Source organism: Lynx rufus, unplaced genomic scaffold (genome assembly GCF_022079265.1).
Source record: "Lynx rufus isolate CCGP_SWC_20201006 ecotype Redwood Valley unplaced genomic scaffold, mLynRuf1.p SCAF_4, whole genome shotgun sequence".
NCBI classification, from domain to species: Eukaryota; Metazoa; Chordata; class Mammalia; order Carnivora; family Felidae; genus Lynx; species Lynx rufus.
Window position 1 is genome coordinate 39,837,569 of NW_025814856.1, and position 25,600 is coordinate 39,863,168.

The 25,600-nt window shown below is 41.2% G+C and overlaps 1 protein-coding gene and 1 pseudogene across 1 annotated transcript in view; both read left to right on the forward strand.

Moving 5' to 3' along the window:
- The window catches only part of GXYLT2 (glucoside xylosyltransferase 2), a 93,537-nt gene that overhangs the window by 18,069 nt on the left and 49,868 nt on the right, over nucleotides 1–25,600 (forward strand). The window contains exons 2-3 of the mRNA XM_047095197.1: nucleotides 4,300–4,492; nucleotides 12,757–12,888. Of these exons, the coding sequence (XP_046951153.1) occupies nucleotides 4,300–4,492; nucleotides 12,757–12,888 (325 nt within the window). The remainder of the gene's footprint in view (nucleotides 1–4,299; nucleotides 4,493–12,756; nucleotides 12,889–25,600) is intronic.
- LOC124524002 (ferritin light chain-like) lies at nucleotides 21,086–21,613 on the forward strand (annotated as a pseudogene).

Consider the following 25,600-nt stretch of genomic DNA (forward strand, 5'->3'; position numbering starts at 1 on the left):
GTGGCCAAGATGGGTACCATCAGTTCCCGCCTTAGCTGGAAGTTCCTCAAAATCCTGGGCAGCAAGTGTCTACTCCAGTCTCCTTTTATAAAGTATAAATAAGAACATAGTTAGCCATCCGTCAGAACGGTGTTCCAGTTCCCTATCACCCATTCCCTGCCCAGACTCTGTAATTCAAGGCGTTAAGGAGTTTTAGGTTCATAGACTGGACTTGCTTGATCCTCAAAGGTCTCAAGTGACATCGGAGAGGTGCTGAGTGCGTCATTGGTAGGAGCTGGTGAAAGGCACACCATTTCAGTGCCCTTAAACTTGACTATTCATTGTGATCACGTGACAGAAATGCTTACTACCTGAAGCCTGAGATTTTTAATGTAATGTGAGAAGTAAGAGAGTGGGGGCAGCAAAGGTCTCGTTAAATCCCAACCACTGATACTTGACCTGCCACCAGGAGAGGCCTTTATTTTTCTTTTTTAATACCTGTCACCAGACACCAAGAAAGATTGCAGTCCCTAGCCCCTGCTTTTTGTACTGTGCAGTCCCAAATCATGGAAGCCTGCAGAGAGTAGCCTGTAGGCTGCAGAGGAGGGCAAGCTTTTTTTAATTAAAAAAAAAATTGTCTGGACACCTGGTTCAGTTGGTTAAGTGTCTGACTTTGGCCTGGGTCATGATCTCACTGTTTGTGTGTTTGAGCCCTATGTCAGGCTCTGTGCTGACAGCTCAGAGCCTGGAGCCTGCTTTGGATTCTGTCTCTCTCTCTCTCTCTCTCTCTCTCTCTCTCTCTGCGCCCCTCCCCTGCTCGTGCTCTATCTCTCCCTGTCTCTCAAAAATAATAAACATTAAAAAAAATTGTCAAATAGTTTGGGCATACAAAACAATACAGATAATAACATAATGAATTTCTGTGTACCTAGCACTCATCTTAAGAAATAAAAATTTAGGGGCACCTGGGCGGCTCAGTCGGTAGAGCATCTGACTCTTGATATCTGCTGAAGTCATTGTATGATTGAGCCCCATGTTGGGCTCTGCACTGACAGCCTGGAGCCCGCTTGGCATTCTCTCTCTCCCTCTCTCCTGCTCCTCCCCTGCTCTTGCTTTCTCTCTCTCACTCTCAGAATGAAGAAATAAACTTAAAAAAATTTAAATCCCCAGAGATAACCACCATCCTGCATCTGATGTTTATCATCCTCCCGTATGTTTACTTTTACTACACGAGTCTGTTAACAACACAGAGTGCTACTTTGCTTGCTTTCAAGCTTCATCTAAGGTATTATTCTTTTGAAAGTTGCTTTTTTCCTCTTTGGCCTTATGTGGATATGTGACATTCTGGTTTGTTCATTTTCACTGGTATGTAGTATTCCTCTTAAACACATTACATATATTCATGTTCTCCTTTGCATGGACAGCAATGTTATTTTTAGTTCTTCACTATTACAAACCGGGCTGCTGTGAACATTGTTGAATGGGTCTTGTGCAAATGTATAAGATTTCTTTAGGTTACATGTGTAGGTGTAGGACTGCAGGGCTGGAGGGTGTATGTGCATCTTCATTCCTCCTAGACATTCCCAAATGGTTGTCCAAAATGTTTGGGTCAGCTTATACTGCCCCTGGTTCTTTCTGAGCTGTCCCCCACACTCATATCCACTCTGAAGCTTGGATGATCCAACGTTTATTTTATTCCTTAATTTTTGCCAATCTGAAAATAAAATGGAATCGCTTTATTGTTTACATTTGTATTTCCCTGATTACTAATGTCAAAGCCTTTGTTCAAGCAGAAGCTCAATATGTAAAGCTAAACTGGACAGAGTTATTTGGAACGGGGCAGTATTTCATATTTAAGGTAGCTATGCTATTACATTGACTGTTTTCGAACCTTTGGATGATACCTGTGCTCCTAAATGTGGAGCATAATTTCAAGGAAACCAGTTTGCATTGAATCTTATCAGTAGCATATTTTGGCCAGTCTTTTGCATGATTTGTAACTGACTGTGATTTTAGCATTATCTGTGACACAGCCTTCTGATCCTTTTACATAAGTTAATTGGAAGCTGGCTTTAATAGTAGGTATGAAAACCCACCCACAGGGCTCAGGAAGGGAAGACATCAGAGTCCTTATGGCAGGGGTCCTTGAATTTACCAGACATGCTCCTGATTTTGTACCTTTGCTCTCACTGTCTCCTCTGCCTGGAATGTTCCTCACCCAGAAATGCCCATGACTCATATCCTCACCTCCTTCAAGTTGTCGTCAGATCTCACCATCTTAGTGAGGACGTTCCCAACTTTGCACTGCATAAAAATATCTACCAGCCCATCGGCCACTCCTGTATCCCTCCCTGTTCAAGGGTATACCTCCTTCATAGTCCTTATCGCGGGATAACTTTCTATATAAGCTATTTAGTTACTATTTGCTTTGAGTGCTACTTCCTTCTTTGTCTTTCCCCTACCACGTTGACAATGTAATTTCTTCAAGGGCAGGCATCTATGTCCGTTTTGTTCACTGCTGTCTTCCTGGTACCTAAAACAGTGCCTGGTGCATGGTAGGTACTCAGTATAGATTTGTTGGTTAATAAATGGTCTGAAGTTAGCAAGAAAAAGAGCAGAGGGGAAAATTTCTGAGAGACACACACAGAGAGAAAGAGAGAGAGAGAATACGTGTGCCAAGACCTGGAGACAACTCAGCAGTCTGCTGACCAGAAGTGAAAATGGATGGAAAGTATGAATATGTGACTGTGGCCACTGTTATGAAGGGCTGTCCACCGAGGCTGGAGGTGCTGGAGGCAGTTGCTAGAGATGTAAATAGGAGCCATGATCGTCACTTTGGACTCAATCTTGAGGGCAGTCAGGAGCCCTTACCTTATTTTAATCAAAAGAATAACACAGTACTAGTTGCATTTTAGAAGAACTTCACTCTGGTGCCAACAAGAAGAAATCGGAGGGTGGGAGTTAAGGATAAGACTGGAGGCAGGTGGACCATCTAGGGAGCTGACAGAGCAATCGAAGTGAGAGAAGATGGTGGCCTCATCACGTAGCAGGAGGAGGACGAAGAGAAGAGGACAACATTGGGAGATGCTTAGGACATCTCTAGTGTCTTCCTGTGGATCCCTGAAGTCAGTGGAATCTGAGTGTCTCTCGGCATCTGGACTTCGTTGAGCTTCCCCTGAGCATGCTCGTAAGTAACTGAATTGGAAAGCTGTCTGGAGTGCCCCACCCACATCTTCACCTCTCCTCTTGATGAAAGAAATCTGGAGCAAGACTTCCATTATTCAGCAGAGCAGTGGATAATGGAGCAGTGCACTGATTGGACTCGAAGCTTTTGGAAGGAAGGTAGCATTCCTCGTCCAAGTTTCCCTGGCCTCCAACTCTTTTGTGCAAGTAAATTAGTTTCATTTGTCTCAGGGCACCTTTTCCAGGCCAACTCCTTCCAACTTGCCTGCGAATGTCTCTCAGTGGTGTGTTTGAGGCTTGGCTGCGTCTCCTTGTCTGGAACAAATCTTTTATTACAAGGAAATAGCTGGATGATGATTCTGGACTCTTGGACCCTATTCCCCTCTCAGCTGTTGACTCAGTATCTGATACCTTGGTAATTTTCAGCTCAACCTGCCTCCTCTCCTGCCTGTTTCTCATTAATACGACTTACATGCTGGAGGCTGAATTTCAAGTCTACCACCTCAGGAATCTTGAGCGAGACAGTTAGGATTAACACCTGTTTCTTCAAGACTTTCCGAGGATGTGATGGAGGCACATATGTTCTTTTCTTTGCTCACCTCCTGGACTCGCATGGTTTTCCTTTGGTGCGGTGGTCATGCATTCCACCGCAACCTAAAACCATCCAGATGATGGAAGTATCATGTTGCTCGTTTCACATGGGAAAGCCACGACCCACCCTTGTCTTGTTCATGTTGCGTTCAAATCTAATTTGTGTGGCCTCTCTGAGTGTGAGCACCACAACCCCTGTGTCAGCTGTTGAAGCTTAGCAATGCTATTTCCAAACATGGGCCATTCGGCAGGCAGCAGGCACTCGACAGCTGAGTGGGGCAGAAAAAGTCTCAGACACCTAAGGCAGGCCAAACAGTGACTCATGCTGCTATTGCCAGGATAAATATGGGAATAAATGGTATTTTTCTCTAAGCAGGAAGAATTGTCAAAATGCTTATCACTTTATAAAATATAACAGATTGTGCCTGTTCATGTTTTGAAATGTTCCAACTATTCACTAGCTGGGTTGTTTTGTTTTGTTTTTTTGTTGTTTTTTTTTTTTTTATGAGTTTAGTAATAGCTTTAACTTGTTTTTCCTCTTCCTAGGAGGCCTGGAGAACTCAGGAGTTTCCAGGCTGTGCTGCCTCCAGAGCTCTGGATCCACTTGGCCGTGGTGGCCTGTGGCAATCGGCTGGAGGAGACACTGGTCATGCTCAAATCAGCTGTACTCTTTAGCCACAGGAAGATCCAGTTCCACATCTTCACAGAAGACTCTCTGAAGCCCGAGTTTGAGAAGCAGGTGAATGTGTGTAAATGGCAGCACCATATTCCTGAGTGCAGACAGACTGCATTTTGGGAAATGCATATCCTGGTTGCTAATGTATTTCTGCTGTGGACTCAGCTGTGTGGCCATAAACTCTTGACTGTCAGCCTTACTGTTCTTACTTATAATGCGGGGATCATTACACTTGCCTTACAGAGATACTGTAAGGGTTCTATGTGATGATGCCCTTGAAGCCCAGGGCTTGAGCCTCTGGTGTCGTTAACATTGTTCTTATTTGGGGGACAGGTAGCTTTTTTAAAAAATCTATTTATATATGTTTTTTGAATGACAAGTAATAGATGTTCATTAAAATAAATTCAAATGATACAGATGTTATGAATTAAAAGGTACGAGTCCTTGCTACCCTCAGTCTCACATAAGATACTATCAGAGTTAACGATTTTGAGTTATTTTTCCATATTTTTTCATGTGCAGATGTGTGTGTGTGTGTATGTATGTATCTGTGTGAGTATATGTATATGTGTGTACATGTGTATTTATATATATAAACATCTGCATGTTTGGGGAGCTATTCCTGCCCATGGGTCCTATCCCTGTGCTTTAATAAAGTCACCTTTTGGCCCTGAAAAAAAATTAAACATCTACATGTTTAACACATGCAATTGTATGTGCCTGGATTCAAGTGTGTTTCTTTTACAAAATCAAAGTTATTCTCTATGTGTTGTTCTGGAACTTGCTTTTCCCCCCTTAAAACCATATTGTCAGCATCATTCCAGGTCAGGACTCAAACATTCTTACCTCTTCTCTTCTGGTGGCTGAACAGTATTTTGTTGTATATCTGGATCCTTGTTTATTTGACTTTTCCTACAGTGAGGAACAAGTAATGATTTTTTACCAGTACACAAGGAGAGCTTTGGAACCACCTCTTGTCCTCAGTCTAGGTACATGTGTGACTTTGCAGACCAAACTTTGCTTTGTCTTGGAAGTTTTCTCTTGTGGTAAGGCCTCGAGTACTGGGAGAGTGAGACCCTGTTTTGCTCTGTGTCTGTTGACTGGGGTCAAAGCAGGGCGGCCTCCTGTCGCCAGGTTGGCCGCACTAATGAGAAATGCCAGAGAGGCATGTTGAGCAGAGAAAGGCTAATAACAGAAAGCTAGAAAACATGTTAGGTTTCCTAAAGAAAAATATCATCTTGACATCCTCACCAAGGGAAGCCAAAGAACAAATAGTCTTGAAGCTTTGAAATTGATTGGAAACTGCCTTGAAAACAGATCTGAGTCAAAGGAAGGGGAAGGGGATGGAACACATGTGGTTAGCTGCTCTGAAGCTGTGGGGACAGGAGATGGTGATGATGGTGATGGTGATGGTGATTATCATCTATCAAGGGCTTCTGATTTGTGATGTACTCTTCTTTAACCCTTATGGGAAGGTAGCACTCCCGTTTCTGTTTTGCAAACAGATCATCGAGGCACAGAGAGTGTTAGTGGTTTGCTCATCAGGTGTCAGTTCAAGGTCACAGACTCAAAGCTCCGTGAGCCTAACCACTGTACCGTACTCCATCTCAAGCTAGTAGGCAGAAGACTCAAATGCAAACCTCACCTCCACTGTGCACCTGCTGCTTGATCTCCAGCAAGCCTGGTGGCCTTTTAGAGCTTCAGCTTCCCTGTTTGTAACTTGAAGCTAGTAGCATTGATCAAAAGAGCTAAGGTATCTGGAATCAGGATAGGCTAGGTTAGGCTGCTGTAACACCTCCTGAAAAGCTCAGAGACTTGCCTTGTGCCTGCTACATGTTTCACACAGGCACTCAGGTCTGGGACCGAAGATGACAAAGACTGTTCATGCTCTTTTTTTTTTTTAAGTTTATATATATATTTTTAGTAATCCCTATACCCAACGTGGGGCTCGAACTCACAACCCTGAGATCAAGAGTCTTACGGTCTTCTGACTGAGCCAGGCAGGTGCTTCAAGACTATTCATGCTTTGAGTTGCACCTGCTGGAACATTTGGCATCTAAAGTTCTTGGGATGCCATACAGGAAAGAGAGAGACAAGTGCTTCATGACTATGCGTTTCACTCCCTCAGCTTGACAGCTATGTGAGTCTTTTCTGCTCACATGTAACTGCCCAGAAGCAGTCACGAGGCTCACCCAGCGGCAAGGGGCTGAGAAGTGCTCAGTGTGCAGGAAGGGAGGATAAACTAGCTGTGGGCAAACTCTAGCAATGTCTTACACAATATCCATCTAACAAGTATTTCTTGAGTACCCACTGTGTGCTAGAGGCTGGGACATGAGACGGAGCAGAACAAACTAGACTTGAACTTAAAAAAGATGAGGGGAAGGAAGATGTGTGTATGTACAATTATGTATATGGGGCAGACCGTGTTTTCCAGAGAAGCCCCAGCACCCCCACCTTGTGTTACTCACATCCTCCTGTGCTTCCCTCCTTCACTGACCCAGGATTGGCCTCTGTGACCAGCAGCATAGGGAGGATGCGACGCAACATCAGTTCTGAAGTTAGGATTTATTTATTTATTTATTTATTTATTTATTTATTTTATTTTTTTTAAATAAATTTTTAATGTTTATTTTTGAGACAGAGAGAGACAGAGCATCAGTGGGGGTGGGGCACAGAGCGAGGGAGACACAGAGTCCAAAGCAGGCTCCAGGCTCTGAGCTGTCAGCACAGAGCCCGATGCAGGGCTCAAACCCACAAACAGTTGAGATCATGACCTGAGCCGAAGTCGGACACTTAACCAACTGAGCCACTCGGGGCCCCTGAAATTAGGTTTTAAAAGGCACTGCGCTTTCTATCTTGGTCACATTCACTTTCCCCTTGGGTCACTTGCCGTGGGGTAAGCCACTTTCATGTCAGAGCAGCCCTTGTAGAGGTCGACATGATAAGGATTGAAAGCTGCTTGTAACACACGAGTGAGCTTGGAAATGGAAGGTCCCGCCCCATGAAGCCTTCAGATGACTGTAGCCCCAGTCACAACTTGGACTGCACGCTCATGAGCCACCCAAGCCAGAACAGCCCAGCTTACAGAATTTCGACTCTAAGAAACTACATGAGAGAATACGTTTTTGTGGTTTTGAGCTACTAAGTTTTAGGGATAACTTGTTATAATAGCTAATGCATACACATCTACTTATGTCTTACATATGTATGTATGTATGTATGTATGTATGTATAAAAGAGAGTATGCTAATGTAGTATTCAGGTGACATTTGAGGCTAGGGCATGGAAAGGATACAGCTTCTGCCTCACTCTTTCTTGGGTTACCTGCCCCAGGAACCTGGCCAACATGTGAGGAAGCCCAAACTAGTCCATACAGAGGGCTCGTGTGGAGAGACCTGCTCAGAGAGGAGCTGAGGTCCCCAGCATGTAGCTAGCCTCCACTCTCAGGCATGTGAGTGGACCAGATTTCAGATTCTAGCCTCCAGCCTTTAAAGTTCTTAGCCGAGGCCACAGACATCATACAGCAGTGTAAGCCATCCTTCTGTGCCTTGTCCGAACACCTGAGCCGTGGAATCTGTGAACATAATAAATGGTTGTTTTACACTGCTAAGTTGGGGGGTAATTTGCCATGAGCCATAGTAATGGGCGCATTATAAATTAGGAACTGACTTGCATGGAAAAATCATTGAATTTGAAAAATCATTTGAATTGCTCTGATGACTTTATTCCTTTGATGGCTCATTTCCTCAGGTCTTTGTCAGACCAGTGAAGCTCAACTAACAAAGGAAATTGTACTAGGGTGCTAAAAGACAGGCAGGGCATATGGCCTCATCCCTTTCTCTTCCATGCAAGGATTATGGTGCCAGTTTAGATAAAAAAAAAAAAACCTTGTCTCCTGTGTAAGTTACAGAACTTCTCTCACTCACAATTTCTTCACCTGTATTGAAGGGCAAATGAATCTTACTGTAGAGCATACTTGTGAGGCTGACTCAGATCATCTATTTATTCTTTCATTCCACGAAGATTCTTTGGAGTATCTCCAGTATGTTGGGCACTTTGTTAGCTCCGAAGTAGTAGATTAGCAGCAGTTAGGCTGTGTGAAGCCACAGGAGATGCCGGTGTGCAGGGGCAAGTTACGCCTCCCTCCTCTAAAGTGTCCCTTACAAAACCAAGGCATTGTGGGAATATCCAGTTTCTTGTGATAACTTCTAGTGAAGCTCAGGGCCGTATATCTTAGGGCAAAACACAAAACAAAGTGCCAGTTGATATCATGACTCCTCTAGAAGCTGTTTTATGGGTGAATTCTATATTTAAGTAGACTTTAAAAAATAATTTTTTAAGCTGTGTGAGTCCAGTATGTCTGGTGATATTTACCAAGTATAATAGATACTTAATATTTTGGAGTTTCATTTGGTCTTGTCATCTCCCAATATAGAAGCTGAAAATACCAGCTGGTTGATTTCCTTGCCTCTCTAGGCAACTCGCGAATCAGACGTGTGCTTTAGGCTTGGCTCATCTGTCAGGAAAAAGTGGGACCCGGAAGTGGGGATAACCACCGTTGCATTCTGGTGATAGGTAGGGCCAGTGGAATGGCAGCCTTCTTTGTGGGTGTGGTATGTGGTTCTGCCACGGGAATACGTGTCAGCAGGAACTTTCAGTGGCTGGAGTTCAAATACATGCATTGGTTTAAATGTAAAAGGACTGAACAGTCCAGTTAAAAGACATAGATTGGCAAAGGTAGATAAACCCTTCTAGAAGGTAGGATCCTAAAGATCAAGGAATCAAGGAAAGCAACAGACCATGGGACCTTCCCATTCCCCTTCCAGGGCTGATTTTGGGCTGTTGTGCCGTCGCACAGTTGTGCTGAGTGTTTGTGCCCGGTGTCCGTTCTGATGTGTCAGTGCAGTTGTGCTGGGTATTTGTGCCTGGTTGTGGCTTCTCATTGGTCAGTGGCCTTCATAAATCAGTTATTAAATCCTTTATCACTCTTCCTCTTTCTCATTCTGAGATTTCCCTCCCATATATCCATCTCAAAATTGCAAAGTTATTCATTTTTAAGTTTATTTATATTGAGAGAGTGTGTGCACAGTGTGTGTGAGCTGAGGAGGGGCAGAGAGAGAGAATCACAAGCAGGCTCTAGGGAGCCCAACATGGGGCTTGAACTCATGAACCATGAGATCATGACCTGAGCTGAAATCAGAAGTCAGATACCTAATCAATTGAGCCATCCAGGTGCCCCTCTTCAAACATTTTTATGTGACCATATAAGCATTATATGTACATTATTAAAAAATCATAAAATTATAAAGGAAAAAATCAACCTTCCTATTAATGGTCAGGGAGAGCAATTTTTATGTATTTATTTATATTCTTTTTCTTTTCATATAAACATCAGAAATGAGATCGTATCCTACATTCCCTTTTATATCACTGAGTCTTATATTATTGAATTTCTTCTAAAACTGGGGTTAGCTACTTTCTTTTTTTTTTTTTTTCAACGTTTATTTATTTTTAGGACAGAGAGAGACAGAGCATGAACGGGGGAGGGGCAGAGAGAGAGGGAGACACAGAATCGGAAACAGGCTCCAGGCTCCGAGCCATCAGCCCAGAGCCCGACGCGGGGCTCGAACTCCCGGACCGCGAGATCGTGACCTGGCTGAAGTCGGACGCTTAACCGACTGCGCCACCCAGGCGCCACTAGCTACTTTCTTATGTGAAGTACCAGACGGTAACTTTTTTAGGCTTTGCATGCTGTGTGGTCTCGTAGCTACTCAGCTCTGATATTCATTGTAAAAGCAGCCATAGAAATATGTAAATAATTAGGTGTGGCAGCGTTCCAATAAAACTTTTATTTATGGACACCGAAATTCAAATTTCATGTCGTTTTCACATGTCGCAGAATATTACATTTGTTTTTATTTTTTTAACTATTTGAAAATATCAAATCATTCTTGGCTATGTGCTTGTGGTAGCAGGTTGGATTTGATCCTTGTACAACCAACAGCTTGCCAACGCTCATTGTACATTGTTGTCATTAGTTGCTGCATCATATTCTGTCTGTAGACAAACCCCAGAGCTTATTTAACCAAATTGTTATTTAGGTTGTTTCCAACTTTTCACTGTCACAGACAACATTATGATAAACAACCTTGTAATAAATATGAATGTACTTTTGGAATTTTTCCTTAGAAAATTCTTAGAAGTAGAACTATGGTGTCAGTGGGGAAGCAGATAAGCATACGGAAGGATGCTCAACATCAAATGTCCTTGGGGAACTGCAGCTGAAGACAGCGAGATACCTACACGCCTATCAGAATGGCTAAAATCCACAACACTAAATGCTATCGAGGAGGTACAGCAACAGAAAATCTCATTGCTGGTGGGAACACAAGACAGCACAGCAACTTTGGAAAGCAGTTTGACCATTTCTTAGAAAGCTACATGGAGACTGACCATACAATCCAGCAATCAGACTCTTTGACATTTTCCCTAGATGAATTGAAAAATTGTCCACACAGAAACCTGCACATGAATGTTTATAGCAGCTTTATTTGTAATCACCCCAAATTGGAAGCAAGCAAGATGTCTTTCTATGGGTGAATGCAGAAACTAACCATTGTATATTCACACAATGGAACGTTATTCTGCTCTAAAAAATAAATAAGCTATTGGGGCACCTGGATTTCTCAGTCGGTTAAGCGTCCGACTTCAGTTCAGGTCATGATCTCACAGTTTGTGAGTTCGAGCCCTGCGTCGGGCTGGAGCCTGCCTCGGATTCTGTGTCTCCTCCTCTCTCTGCCCCTCCCATGCTCATGCTCTGTCTCTTGTCTCTCAATAATAAATAAATGTTTAAAAAATTAAAAAAAATAAAATAAAAGATAAATAAGCTATCAGTCTACAAAAAGACATAGGGAAACCTTAAATGCATACTGCTCTGTATAAGAAGCCGATCTGAACAGGCTATATACTGTATGATTCCAACTATATCCCATTCTGGAAAAGGCAAAACTAAGAGACAGTAAAATAATCAGTGGTTGTAGGGGTGCCTGGGTGGCTCAGTCGGTTGAGCGGCTGACTCTCAATTCTGGCTCAGGTCACTATCTTACGGTTTGTGAGTTAGAGGCCCACATTGGGGCTCCAAGCTGACAGCTCAGAGCCTGCTTGGAATTCTCTCTCTCTCTCTCTCTCTCTCTGCCCTTCCCCTGCTCCTCTCTCTCTCTCTCTCTGTCTCACAAAATAAGTAAACATTAAAAAAAATAATCAGTGGTTGTAGGAATTCAGTGGGAGGGAATGGGGAAGGGATTTTTAGGGTGCTGAAACTATTCTGTAGTGGTACATACCTGCCATTATACATTTGTCAAAATCCATAGAATGTACAACACAAAGAGTGAACCCTAAGATAAGCTATGGACTTTACTTGCTAACATATTGATACTAGTTCATCAATTGCAACAATATGCCACACTAATGCAAGATGTAGATAATAGAAATGGAAACTGGGGGGTAGAGAGGGAAAGGGGGAAGGGTAGATGGGAACTCTATGCTTCCTGCTTAGTTTTTCTATAAACATAAAACTGCTCTGAAAACTAAAGCCCATTAATGAAATAACATATGCAAAGAAAATAATATATACTCATTGTAAAAGTTCTAAAGAACACAGAAGTATAAACTTAAAAAACGAAATCACCACCACCACCTCCACAGGTGCCCACTTGTAACAATTCAGTGTCCATCTGTAGAGATTTTTCTCTCCATATGAAATATATATGCATATGTTTTCCAAGACGGAACTTATATTATGAAATTTCTTTTTTATTTTGCTTTTTCTAAAACCTAACTATCATAAACATTTTTCCATGCCAGAAAATATTGATCTATCTTATTTTAACTGTTAACAGTAGTCTATTGTATAGTTCTATCATAATTAATTTTCCCAGTTCGTACTTATTGGTCATTTAGTTTGTTCACAAGGATTTTTTTTTTTTTATTACAAAGTAGGTTGTATTGAAAGTCTTGTGCCTTTATCTTTTGAAGTTCGTTATTGCCAGTTTCCAAAGTGCCCTCTTGGAAGTTTACTCAAATTTATACTCCCCTTGTGTTATTTATGTACCAGCCTCCTAACACCCTTGCTAACTCTGGATGTTATCATTATTATTTTTTTTAATTCTAGCCATGGTCTTTCATTCACTGAGCACTAATAGTGGTGGTGAAGTTAGATTTTCTGTGTAAGTTGCCTGAATAGTGTCCACTTGAACATGCAGAAGCTTCAGATGTTTTCTGTATCTCTGGGGCCTAATCATCCTCTTCTTGTATTCCTTGTTTTTTAGTTACGACAGTGGCCTGACTCATATACAAAGAAGTTCGAGCACCGAATCTACCCCATCACATTTTCGGTTGGAAACCCTCAGGAATGGAAGAAATTATTCAAACCGTGTGCTGCTCAGAGACTCTTTCTTCCGGTAGGAACACGAGCCTTTAATAAGGTGTTCTCAGGAGACAATTGCTCTTGCAAACACGGTGAAATTAACTGGTGTTAAACATTTTACTTAAAGCTGGAAATGTGTTTCTCTTGGATTCTGTAGATTTCCTTACTCTTCAAGATATAGAGAAAGGGTTCTTGTGTGCAAGAAGTTATCTTTCCAGGAGCACCTGGGTGGCTCAGTTGGTTGAGTGTCCGACTCTTGATTCCATTCAGGTCATGTTCTGACGGTTCGTGAGTTCAAGCTCCACATTGGGCTCTGTGGTAACTGTGCAGAACCTGCTAGGGATTCTCTGTCTCCTCACTGTCTCTTTCTGTCTCTCTTTTTCTCTCTCTCTCTCAAAATAAATAAATAAACTTAAAAAAAAGTTGTCTTTCCACAAGATTGAGGGACTGAGAGCATCCAAAGCATGTCTTGTATTATGAGTCTTTGTGATTATTATTATTTCTCTTATAACAATAACTATTGCCAGATGTAGCCATGCTAGGGAATAGTTCAAAAAAGGCCCAGAGTTCTGGATCAGGCTTTCAGTTTTTAATTTTTTAATTGAATGCTTTTGTTACCTTTTTAAAAATCCTAAATAGAAGAATCACTGAAGATATATCAAAAATTTTTTTAATGTTTATTTTTGAGAAAGAGACAGAGCGCAAGTAGGTTAGGAACAGAGAGAGGGAGACACAGAATTCAAAGCAAGCTCGGAGCTGTCAGCGTAGAACCCAAAGTGGGGCTCAAACTCATGAACTATGAGATCATGACCTGAACTGAAGTCAGATGGTTAATCATCTGAGCCACCCAGGTGCCCCTCACCGAAGATAGGTCAACACTGATGTCTATCATGGAGCAAAGATGGCAGCTTTTTTTTTTTTTTTTAAACGTTTTTTATTTATTTTTGGGACAGAGAGAGACAGAGCATGAACGGGGGAGGGGCAGAGAGAGAGGGAGACACAGAATCGGAAACAGGCTCCAGGCTCTGAGCCATCAGCCCAGAGCCTGACGCGGGGCTCGAACTCACGGACCGCGAGATCGTGACCTGGCTGAAGTCGGACGCTTAACTGACTGCGCCACCCAGGCGCCCCTGCAGCTTTTTGACTTATGAATTGCACTCTTCACATTTGTGACAGATTTGTGCTTTTGGCAAACATTTACTTGGTGCCCATTAAGTACTAGGCCTTGGGTTAGTGATGGCAATATGGTAATGAGCAAGTTAGCGATAGCCTTGCTCCCTTGGAGTTTGAGCCTAGCAGGGCACTGGACAGGTAATTGAAAGTATGATCTATGCTGAAGTCCCATGGATATATGTAACCTGGGGTTCCACACTGGTCAGAGAAAGGTCATAGAAGATTCTTTTGGGACGTTGCATTTATGCTGAGGCATGAACACCGGAGAAGTGGGGATCACTGAGTGGCAAGGGCCTGGTTGGCAATGAGAGAGAAGAGGGTATTAAGCAGATACAGTAATATGTTCAAAGGCCCTGAATTGGGAAGGAGCATGTTTGGGATAATAAAAGAAGGTAGAGTAACCAGAACATAGAGTGAATGAAGAGGCCAGTAGCAGTTGTATTGTCTGGTCTTTGTGTTAAGGACACTGAAAAGCCATTGACTGATCTCTGGCTTGGAAGTGACATGATCTGACTTGTGTTTTAAAGAGGACACACTAGTTCATTGCAGTGTGGATGGTGGAATCGCTAGACCAGTTGCTGATGAGGTAGGCTATGGTGGGTGCCCTAAAGATGGATTCAGAACCTCCCCAAGAAGTAGTATTTACCAGTCCTCGTGATTGGCTAGTAGTAAGAGTTGAATTGGGAGAGTGCGGTGATAAGTATTTCACCCAGGTTTCTGACCTGAACAGATATTAAGGCTGATCTGTTTGAAATTGCCTATATTCAGCTATTGATGACCTTGTTATGGTTCATCCTACTTAATGCATGGTGGTCTTCGGAGAGATGGAAAAGGCAAAAGGGTGACCAGTTTTCATAGGAGGGAGATGAGTTTAATTTGGGTCCTATTTTGACTCAGAGGTGCCTGGGAGATGGCCATGCAGAAAAATCTCACCATGTGTCGGCTTGAAATCCTAAATGGCAAGTTGGTCCTTTTAGCATTTCTTACCTAGAACCCGTGAGAAGAAAAAGGCCTGGTGGTCCTCTTGGTGTCTGTGCACGCTCACTCACTCATGAAATGGCCTGTTTGTCACATGCCATGGACCTTCATGTGAGGTGGGATTAACTGCGTAAAAGTGTGGGTAAGGAACAACTAATTTAAACTGGAACTAAAATCTGTGTGTTGGTAATATAATAACTAATTACCATGTCAGAAGATGAGAAAAAAATGTCAGGTTTCTTTTCCTTATCTCTGTTTTAGGGGGGAAAATGTATTCAAAACCCAGGTTCCTATTGGAAAATTGTCTCTCCCACCTATCCAAAAAATATAAGCAACCCAGTGGAGCCACATTTGAATTTTCCCTGACCTTGAGTTGTGCCTTTATTGCCACGATTAAAAAAACAAACCTACCACATGATGGTTTTCATTCATTCCCAGCTAAGTAAGCATTCCATTTTGAATGACAAATGAGTGCTGGTATTCCTTATCTGCTTTTGATAATGGAAACTAGCCCTCCTTAAAAATAATAAAGAGGGATTGTAGTTGACAGGACATTTACCTTCTCCAAGTCGTGTATCATAACAGCAGACTATGAGCATGGCGTTTTGGGGCATCAATAGAATGTATTGAACCTCAGGGTAATTTGAAGTAAAGTCTAGGTGATGTTTTCCTTGAAATTCATCTCTGTAAAACCAAATCAAATGTACTACTGAGCCAGCAGAGTGAAGATGGAGGTCCCAAAATGCAAACATTCTAGCAAGTGGTAGGTCAGTCGATTGAGAACCACAGTCTCACCCATATTCTGAGGCAGTGTCATCTACCCCAAGCCTGTAGAAATAAAACCCCTTCTCACATAAGATCTCACTATCAGAATAAGATCAGAGTACAAGTCTGCAACCAAAGCCTATTAGTTTCTTAAGTACAGTTAGTGGAATTCAGATCCCACCAATTCATGATTTATGAAGTCCCAGAAACCAGTGGACCTTTAATTTTCTCTTTCTGTGAATAATGGTTCTAAGAGCAGGACCATTATTAGTGCAAAGTAAGCTCCAGCCGGCTTGTACTAGTAAGCTGTCTAAGATGCATACCACTTTCAGGTAACTCAGAAGCTGAAAGTATTTAAAACAATCTGTCAATTAGAAATAAATCAAATCTGTTCATTCAAATTTATCCTAGAGTACTTTTCCCTTTTCCTTTAGTGACAGCCATAAAGCTTTCACTATGGTAAAAATAATGGAGTGTGTTGGGGCGCCTGGGTGGCTCAGTCGGTTGAGCACCGACTTCGGCTCAGGTCATGATCTCGCGGTCTGTGAGTTCGAGCCCCGCATCGGGCCCCTGTGCTGACAGCTCAGAGCCCAGAGCCTGCTTCCGATTCTGTGTCTCCCTCTCGCTGACCCTCCCCCGTTCATGCTCTGTCTCTCTCTGTCTCAAAAATAAATAAACGTTAAAAAAAAAATTAAAAAAAAAATAATGGAGTGTCATGAATTCATAATACCCTTCTCCCATTTAATTGGAATTACTGAGATTTTATAATGGCTCTATACATTTTGTTGCACACTCTGCCTCCTTGATTCCAAAAATCTACGTCCTCACTAATTGTGGTCTTCTGGGGACCCTAGAGATATTTAAAACATGACAGGGATCATTGAATTGCAGAATCTTCAGAGACTTTATTGGCAAATGGCATCCATTGTGGAAATTTACATTAGGTTAAGGTGCTATGTAGTTCTCACTCGAGGAGAAAGGCCCCCTTTAACAAAGTTTTGATAAATTCCAAGATTACAATAATGTCTCATGTCATTCTTGCTCCCAACACTTGGCCACAACCATCCATCTCAGAGGAAGAAGTTAGTGAAGGATATTGTCATGAGAGGTAGGATAAAATTGCTTACAGCCTTGACCTGTAAATTCTTCCTGAATTTTCTGGACATTTCGATATTTCTAACAAAGTTGACTCATCCTTTAATATTTCAAAGGCATACCATGACAAATAAATAGAAATCTTCGATTACCTAGGTTTTCTACATCACATCTCAAGTAGCAATATGTAATCTTTCCTTTTTCTGCTTACAGTTTGTTAAAGAGGTTTGTAACTGGTTCCAATATTTGGAAAACTGTATACTTACAAGAAATATTTTAATGAGTCAGCTATAAGCTAATGGACAAGAGAGGTTACCTGACTTATAAGAACTTTCTATAATTAAGGTCAGGCCTCTGTGCTATTATTAATATTATAACTCAGCGTTAGCAGTTAACATTCAGGCTTCCTTGGAACCAGTGCTTTGGACATCAACAAATACTGACAGATATATGAGAACATATTAAAAATCCTTAGTAAGAGGAACATCTATTAGAATCACTACAAATGATGTCTCTGTATTTCATTAAACATTAAGAAGCCATAAATTATTAGGATAAGATGAGCTATCAAAAAGATCCCTTGAAAATGACCCTCGATCCCAGTTTGGTTGAACAAGCTTTCCACACTTCTTATCATTTACTCACACACTATTAAAAGCTTGACATTCAGGATATTAGTTACAACTCTTGGTTACCTGTGAAAAAACTCAACTCCCAAGTAGCTAAAGAAAGAAGGAAATTTTTTGGCTTAACTGACAGTGAAATGCAGATGATCCCAAGCATAGGACTGATCTGGGGGCTCACATTTGTCACCCAGGCTCTGAGTGCCTCTCCCTCAGTCCTTCCAGGGCTCACTCCAGGAGTATAATGATTGCTTGAAGCAGCCTGAGATCCAAATGCTAGAAGCTTAGCCTAGTAGAAAAAGCAGAAAAAGCAGAAAGGGTGGCTACTTCCAAAATGGTGGCAGAAGAACTCTGTGCAAATGTTCCCCAGAGAGATAGGCATAAGTGGTAAAAATTATTTTTAAAGCAACTATCTAGAATCTTTGGACATTATGATAAGGACCTAAGCAAATAAAGAAACAGATTATTCAAGAAAATCTACTAATGTAACCAAATCCAAGCTTGCTTTGCTCGCTACATAACAGGCCCATAATCTAGAGGCAAGATATTAGGGTAAGTAAAGTGACTTTATTTGGAAAGCCAGAAAACCAAGGGGATGCCGACCATTGTCCTAAAGAACCATCTCCCCTTGGCAGGAAATTTGAGCTTCTTTTATGTTGTTAGCAAAAGAGGGAACTGAGAGGGAATTGGAGTCCAAAGATGACTGATGTCTGTAGATATCTGAAGAAGGTTGTGTAACTTTTTTGTCCTTGGTCAGTGATCTTTGTGTACAGGAATCTGGTCATGTCATTCCTGTGAATGTTAAGCATATCATAGTCATTTCTGTATGTGCTTCCCTATCTCCTCAGGTAAGGTAGATTTTGGGTAGAAAGCACTGTTTCCAAATCTTAGCCGTAAGCAAAATGTCTTCGCTGATTAACATGGCTACCTCTAGGGCTAAAGCAGAAGTTTCTAAGCTTCCGTCACACTAGCAAGGGAAATAGAAGCAACATGGAGTCAGACATGCTGGTTTTCTCCCTGTTACAGTAAAACTTGGTAAGAAAGAGGGAGAGTCTGTGACATTTGAACCTCCCTCTGGTCTCCCCTTCCAACTCAGCATGATGGAATGTCAACTCTGGGCAATTCAGTCAAGAATACAGGGATCCTTTCTCCCCAGCTCCTGGTTGAGAGATACGGTATTGACTTAGGGAGGGCAGGCCATGAGGAGTTCTCATCTCTACAGCTATGTATCACAGAGCTTAAATTCCAGGCAAATGTAGCCAACATCCTGGGGCTTCCTTAATTAAGAGGAAGCTGGTACCTTCATGAGAGCAACAAACTAAACTATAAGCTAGTTAGTTTACCAGGGAGAACAGGGAAAGAGACAGATAAAAAGTGCCTTCTTGGTGCCAGAACAACGTTCAAAGACTGGCCTCAATAACTATCCCTGCAAATAAGCCTAAATTGAATTGGATCAGATGGAGGAGCACTTAGTGCCTCAAAAACAATTAGCTGGCAGTTAGTGGAGGGTAATAGCTGGGTGTAATATCATCAGAGGTAGACAGCTTAACAGAAAGATTAGAGAGTCAGTCAAAAAGAGGTGATAAAACCACTATCATTTCAGGATGGCTGTGTGCATGCCCCAGGCTGCACCCACTGAGGAACAATACCACCGGCTGCATAGAGTGGGTGAAGTGGACTTTCCTAAAATAGTCCAGGCAAGATTCTAAACAAATGAATAAATAAATAAACATCAAAGGGTGCCAGGGTGGCTCAGTCAGTTAAGCGTCTGACTTCAGCTCAGGTCATGATCTTGCAGTTCGTGAGTTCAAGCCCTGCATCGGACTCTTTGCTGACAGCTCAGAGCCTGGAGCTTGCTTCAGATCTGTGTCTCCCTCTCTTTCTGCCCCTCCCCTGATTGCTTGCTCTCTCTCTCTCTCTCTCAAAAATAAATAAACATTAAAAAAATTAAAAAAAAAGAAATAAAAAACATAAATAAGCCATGTAGGTTGGAGTTGCTAAAATATATTATCTAAAACATCCTATCATACTATAATACATTAACATGCTAAATACGTTATCCATATTTTTTCATCAAAAAAATTTGAGGCAAAGAAACGGAAAACTGTGACTCATTCACAGGAAAAAATGCAAGCAATAGAAAATGCCTGTGATAGGACCCAGATGTCAGATTTAATAGAAAAAGACTTCACCCCTTGGGAGCCAGGCCTCGCTCTGGTCACTTGATGGGGTCTCATCCCTAGGGACATAGTACAGCCCTGGGGCTCTGCTGGTGTGGGCTCAGGACCTGTGGGTACCAGCCTGATTCCTGAGGGTCTGACCAGGAGGTAGGGACATCACCACCACTTGGGACCCCAGCTCTCCCCAGCTGTCAGTAATTAAAAGCAATCTAACACGCATACACACGCACACACAAATAACAAACGACTTCAAAGCAGCCATTATATTTTCAAGCAACAAAAGGGAACCATACTTAAGTAAAGTAAGCTATGATGACAATATTTCATAAAACTAAGAATATCGGTAAAAAGATGAAACTTATATTTATTTTTTTTAAAATTTTTTTTTTCAACGTTTATTTATTTTTGGGACAGAGAGAGAGCATGAACGGGGGAGGGGCAGAGAGAGAGGGAGACACAGAATCGGAAACAGGCTCCAGGCTCTGAGCCATCAGCCCAGAGCCCGACGCGGGGCTCGAACTCACGGACCGCGAGATCGTGACCTGGCTGAAGTCGGACGCTCAACCGACTGCGCCACCCAGGCGCCCCGAAACTTATATTTAAAAACAGCCAAATTGAACTTCTGGAGTTAACAGTTACAATGATTGAAATGAAAAGTCATTAAAGGAGCTCACAGCAGATTTGAAATTAAAGTAGAAAGAATTGGTAAATTTGCAGATAGATCAATAAAGGTCATGCAATCCAAGGAGCAGAGAAAAATAATGATTAAAATTGACCAGAAACTGAGAGAAATGTGCAACACATAAAGCAAGTGAGCATATGCATGATGAGAGTGCCAGAAGGAGAGGGGAAAGAGAGAGAGGAATAGAAAAAACTATTTGAAGAAATAATGGTTGAAAACGTGCCAATTTGATGAAAAACTATCTACCCATCAAAGTTCACAGAACTCTAAGTAAGATAAACTCAAGGAGGTCCACATGCAGACAAATCATAATAAAGATCCTGAAAGACAAATCTTAAAAGTAACAAGAGAAAAACAACTTGTTACATACAAGGGAACTCCATTAAGATTAACAGCAAATTTCTCATTAGAAACTGTGGAGGCCAGAAGGCCATGGGATGACATATTTGAAGTGCCAAGGGGTGGGGGGAAACTGTCAACCAAAAATCTTATATCTAGCAAAACTGTTTTAAAAATGAAGGTGAGATAGGCTGTGTGCCCAACAGTCCTCTGGATCTGTTTCTTGCTTCAACGGGGTTTGGATGGAATAGACCCAGGCATGCCTCTTCTACCAGCCTCCTACCACCCTCCAAATTTTTTTCAGTCTCAACCTTCAGAGCCATCTTCTCAGCTACCCTCTGCCTCCGGGACCAGCCAAGACCCTGTATTGAGCTTAGCTCCTTATTAGCTATCAATATGAACTCTCAGATTCATCAGAATTATTCCACAGAAGTGGATGCTGCTGTCAACCACCTGGTCAGCATGGATCTACCGGCCTCCTACACCTACCTCTTTCTGGGCTTCTATTTCTGCAAAGATGTAGCTCTGGAGGGCATGGGCCACTCTTTCCACAAGTTGGCTGAAGCAGAATGAGCCTACTGAGCTGTCCCTTGAAGATGCAAAACCAGCACCGCAGCCATGCCCAGGATGTGCAGAAGCCATCCCCAGATGAGTGGAGTAAAACCTTGGATGCCATGGAAGCAGCCCTTGTTCTGGAGAAGACCTGAACCAGACCCTTTTGGATCTGCATGCCCCGGGTTCTGCCCACGCAGACCCCTATCTCTGTGACTTCCTGGAGAACCACTTCCTAGATGAGGAGGTGAAACTCATCAAGAAGATGGACGACAAGCTTTCTAACCTCCCCAGGATGGGCTGGGCAAGTATCTTTTTGAAAGGCTCACACTTAAGCATGACTACAAACTGCTCAAGCCCAGCAGCCTTTGAGGGGCCTTCTGGCATCCCTGTGGTGTGGGGACTTATGCCTGAGCCTCTTCCTGAGGCCACAAGGCAGCTTTTAAACCACCCTGGAGCCTTGAGGCCTCTCCCAACCCTCTCCCAAGCCATGCACCAAATGGAAACAATAAAACTTTTCACAGAAAAAAAAAAAAAAAAAGAAGAAGGAGAATGAGAAGGTAAAATTGAGTCATTCCCAGATAAAGAAAACTGAGATAGTTTGGTGCTAGCAGAACTGACTTATAAGCAATACTAAAGAAAGTTCTTCATGCTAAAAGCAAATGAGTCCAGACAGCAATTCAAAATCACTTCATAAAAAAGAGCCTTAGTAAAGGCAATTATATAGAAAACATTATAATGAATATTTCTTAGTTCTTTTTAAAGTAATTTCTGCACCCAGTGTGGAGCTTGAACTCATAACCCTGAGATCAAAAGTCACATGCATTACTGACTGAACCATCCAGGCACTCCTATAACGAATATTTCTTATCATTTATTCTCTTAATTTACTTTAAAAACAATTATATAATACAATATGTATGTAACTGTATTGTTGGGACTGTAACATAGAAATGTAATGTATTTAAAAATAATAACACAAAGGTGGTTGGAGTTGAGCAAAGTTGTGGGGGATAACAAAATGATACCAGAGAGTAACTCAAATCCACAGGAACAAATGAAGAAAATCAGAAATGGTAGAAGAAGGTTAATATAACAAACTCCATAAATATATCCTTGTTCTCCTTCCTCTCCTAGCTTCTTTAAAACACGTACAATTACATGAAGTAGTGATTACAACAGTATATTACTGGGTTTGTGACAGGTATAGATGTAATACATACAACAATGACATCACAAAATGGAGACAAGAGAATAGAGTTATATAGGACTGACATTAGTGTACCTTACTGGAATTAACTTAGTATAAATCTGAAGCATATTTTGATAAGATATATATGGTAAGCCCGGGAGCAACCACTGAAGAAAAATATGGTAAAAACAAATCACTATCTTAAAATGTTACATTAGAAAATATCTACTCAATGCAAAAGAAAGCAGTAAAGGAAGAGTATGGGAACAAAAGAGACAGGAGACATATTGAGAAGAAAAAGTAAAATGGCAGACATAAATTCAACTATGATTGATTGGATTGTTTTATCCAATCAAAAGTCAGAAATTGCCAGAGATAGTTGATAAAAAAAAATAATGTGCTATGTACAGGAAACATACCTTAGGTTCAAAGATACAAATAGGTTAGAAGCAAAATGATGGAAAAAGATGTCAATCAAACAGCAACCACAAGATAGCTGGAGTGGCTATACTAATATCAGACAGCACAGAACTGAAAAAAAATTGCTAGAGGAAAACAGGCACATTTTATAATGCTAAAAACATTAACCCACCAAGAAGATATAACAATTATAAATATACAACATGAAGTCTAAACTGACAGAATTCGAGGGAGAAATAGGCAGTCCACCAATAATAATGGGAGACTTTAATGCCCCCATTCAATAATGGGTTTCAATAGGTAGATCATCAACAAGGAAATAGACCTGAACAACACTTAAAAGCAATTGGACTAACAGATACCTATAGAGCCCTCCACCCAAGACTGGTAGAACCCACGTTCTTCTGAGTGCATATGGAACATTCCCATGGCAGACCACATGTTAGGCCACAAAACAAGCCTCAATGAATTAAAAAGGACTGAAGTCACGTAAAGTATGTTCTCTGACCACAGTGGAATGAAATTAGAAGTCATTAAGAGAAAGAAATTTGGGAAACTCAAAAATAATGTGGAAATTAAATAACACACTCCTAGATAACCAATGGGCCAAAAAAGAAATTACAGAAAAAATTAGAAAATACTTTGAGATAAATGAAAATAAGCATACCAAAACTTATGAGAGCAGCTGAAGCAGTACTTAGATGGACACTTATAGTTGTAAACTGCTACATTACAAATGAGGAAAGATTTTAAATCAATATTTTAACCTTCTACCTGATACACTTGAAAAAGAACAAACCAAATCCAAGCAAGAGCAAGGAAGGAAAGAGTAAAGATTAGAGTAAAAAATAATGAAGTAGAGAATAGACAAGGAATAGAGGATAACAACAGAACTGAAAGTTCGTTCTTTGAAAAGATCAACAAAATTGATAAACCTGTAGCTAGACTGAACAAGAGAGAAAAAGAAGACTCAAATTACTGAAGTCAGGAATGAAAGAGGGAAGATGAATACCAACATTAGTGATATAAAAAGAATTGTAAAGCAACAGTATAAAAAACTGTATGATAGTCAGTTAGATAACTTAGATGAAATGGACAACTTTGAAAATGACAACTCAGCACAGAGCCCGAGGTGGGACTCAAACTCACAAACGGTGAGATCATGACCTGAGCCGAAGCTGGACGCTCAACCGACTGAGCCACCCAGGCGCCTCTGGTAGAGGTCATTTCAGAGAATGAACCCCAAAGGCAAAAGTTACAGGGTAAAGACTGACTTCTGATCGTCTATTCTTTAATAATCTGTGCAAACAGTAAGAAAGTACTTTTGGGGCGCCTGGGTGGCTCAGTTGGTGAGCGTCCGACTTCAGCTCAGGACTAGATGGTTTCGTTGGCGAGTTCTACCAAACCTTTAAATAATTAATACAAATTGTTTCCAATGTCTTTCAAAAAAAAAAAAAATAGAAAAGAAGTAAATATGTCCCAACTCACTCTATTAGGCCATATATTAACCTGTTACCAAAACCATGCAGTGACATCACAAGGTGTCAGACCAATTACAGACCAATTACTCATGAATGTAAAAATTCATGAGATGGAAAAATCTTCAACAAATACTACCATAGAAAATCCAGCAACTCAAAAATGGATTATACACTATAGCTAAGTGGGATTATCCCCAGGGATACAAAGTTGGTTTAACATAGTAAATTCAATTAATGTAATATAATATGTAAACAGAATAAAGAACAAAAAGGTCATGAATATCTCAATAGATGCAGAAAAAACTGACAAAATCTAGTGCCCTTTATGGAAAAAAAAAAAAAAAACACATTCAACCCTAAGAATAGAAGAGAACGTTCTCAACCTGATGTAGGGCTTCTATAAAAACTTCACAATTGGTGTTATACTTAATGGCAAAAGACTGAATTCTTTACCTCTAAGATCAGATAAAAAATAGTTAAATGCTCTCAAAATTTCTTTTCTTTCTTTCTTTCTTTCTTTCTTTCTTTCTTTCTTTCTTTTAGAGAGAAAGACTATGCACACACACACACACGCTTGCATGAGCATGGGAGGGGCAGAGGGAAAGAGAATCTCCAGCAGGCTCCACACTCAGCACGGAGCTCTATGCAAGGCTCGATCTCAGGACTGTGAGATCATGACCTGAGCCGAAATCAAGTGTTGGATGCTTAATTGATTCAGCCACCCAGACGCCCCTATGCTCTCAAAATTTCTATTCAGCATTGTAGTGAAAGTTCTAGTTGGGGCATTCAGGCAAGAAAATGGAATAGAATGAATTATGATTTAAAAGAAAGAAGTAAAACTATCTCTATTGTCAAATGACTTCATATCGTATATAGAAAATCCTAAGGAATCAACTTAAAAAATAATTAGCATTAATACACAAATTCAGTGGGGTGCCTGGGTGGCTCAGTCGGTTAAGCATCCATCTTCAGCTCAGGTCATGATCTCATGGTTTGTGGGTTCGGGCCCCACATCAGGCTCTCTGCTGACAGCTGGCTTCAGATTTTATCTCACTCTCTCTCTGCCCTTCCCCCACTCACACTCCAAGTGTCTTCCTCCAAAATAAATAAATATCAATACAAATTTAAACAAATTTAGTAAGGTTGCAAGATACAAAACCAAGACACAGAAATAAATTGTATTTCTAAACACTTCCAATGAGCAATCCTGAAATAAGATTAAGAAAACAATTCCAAGTATAATGACAAAAATAATAAAATGCCTAA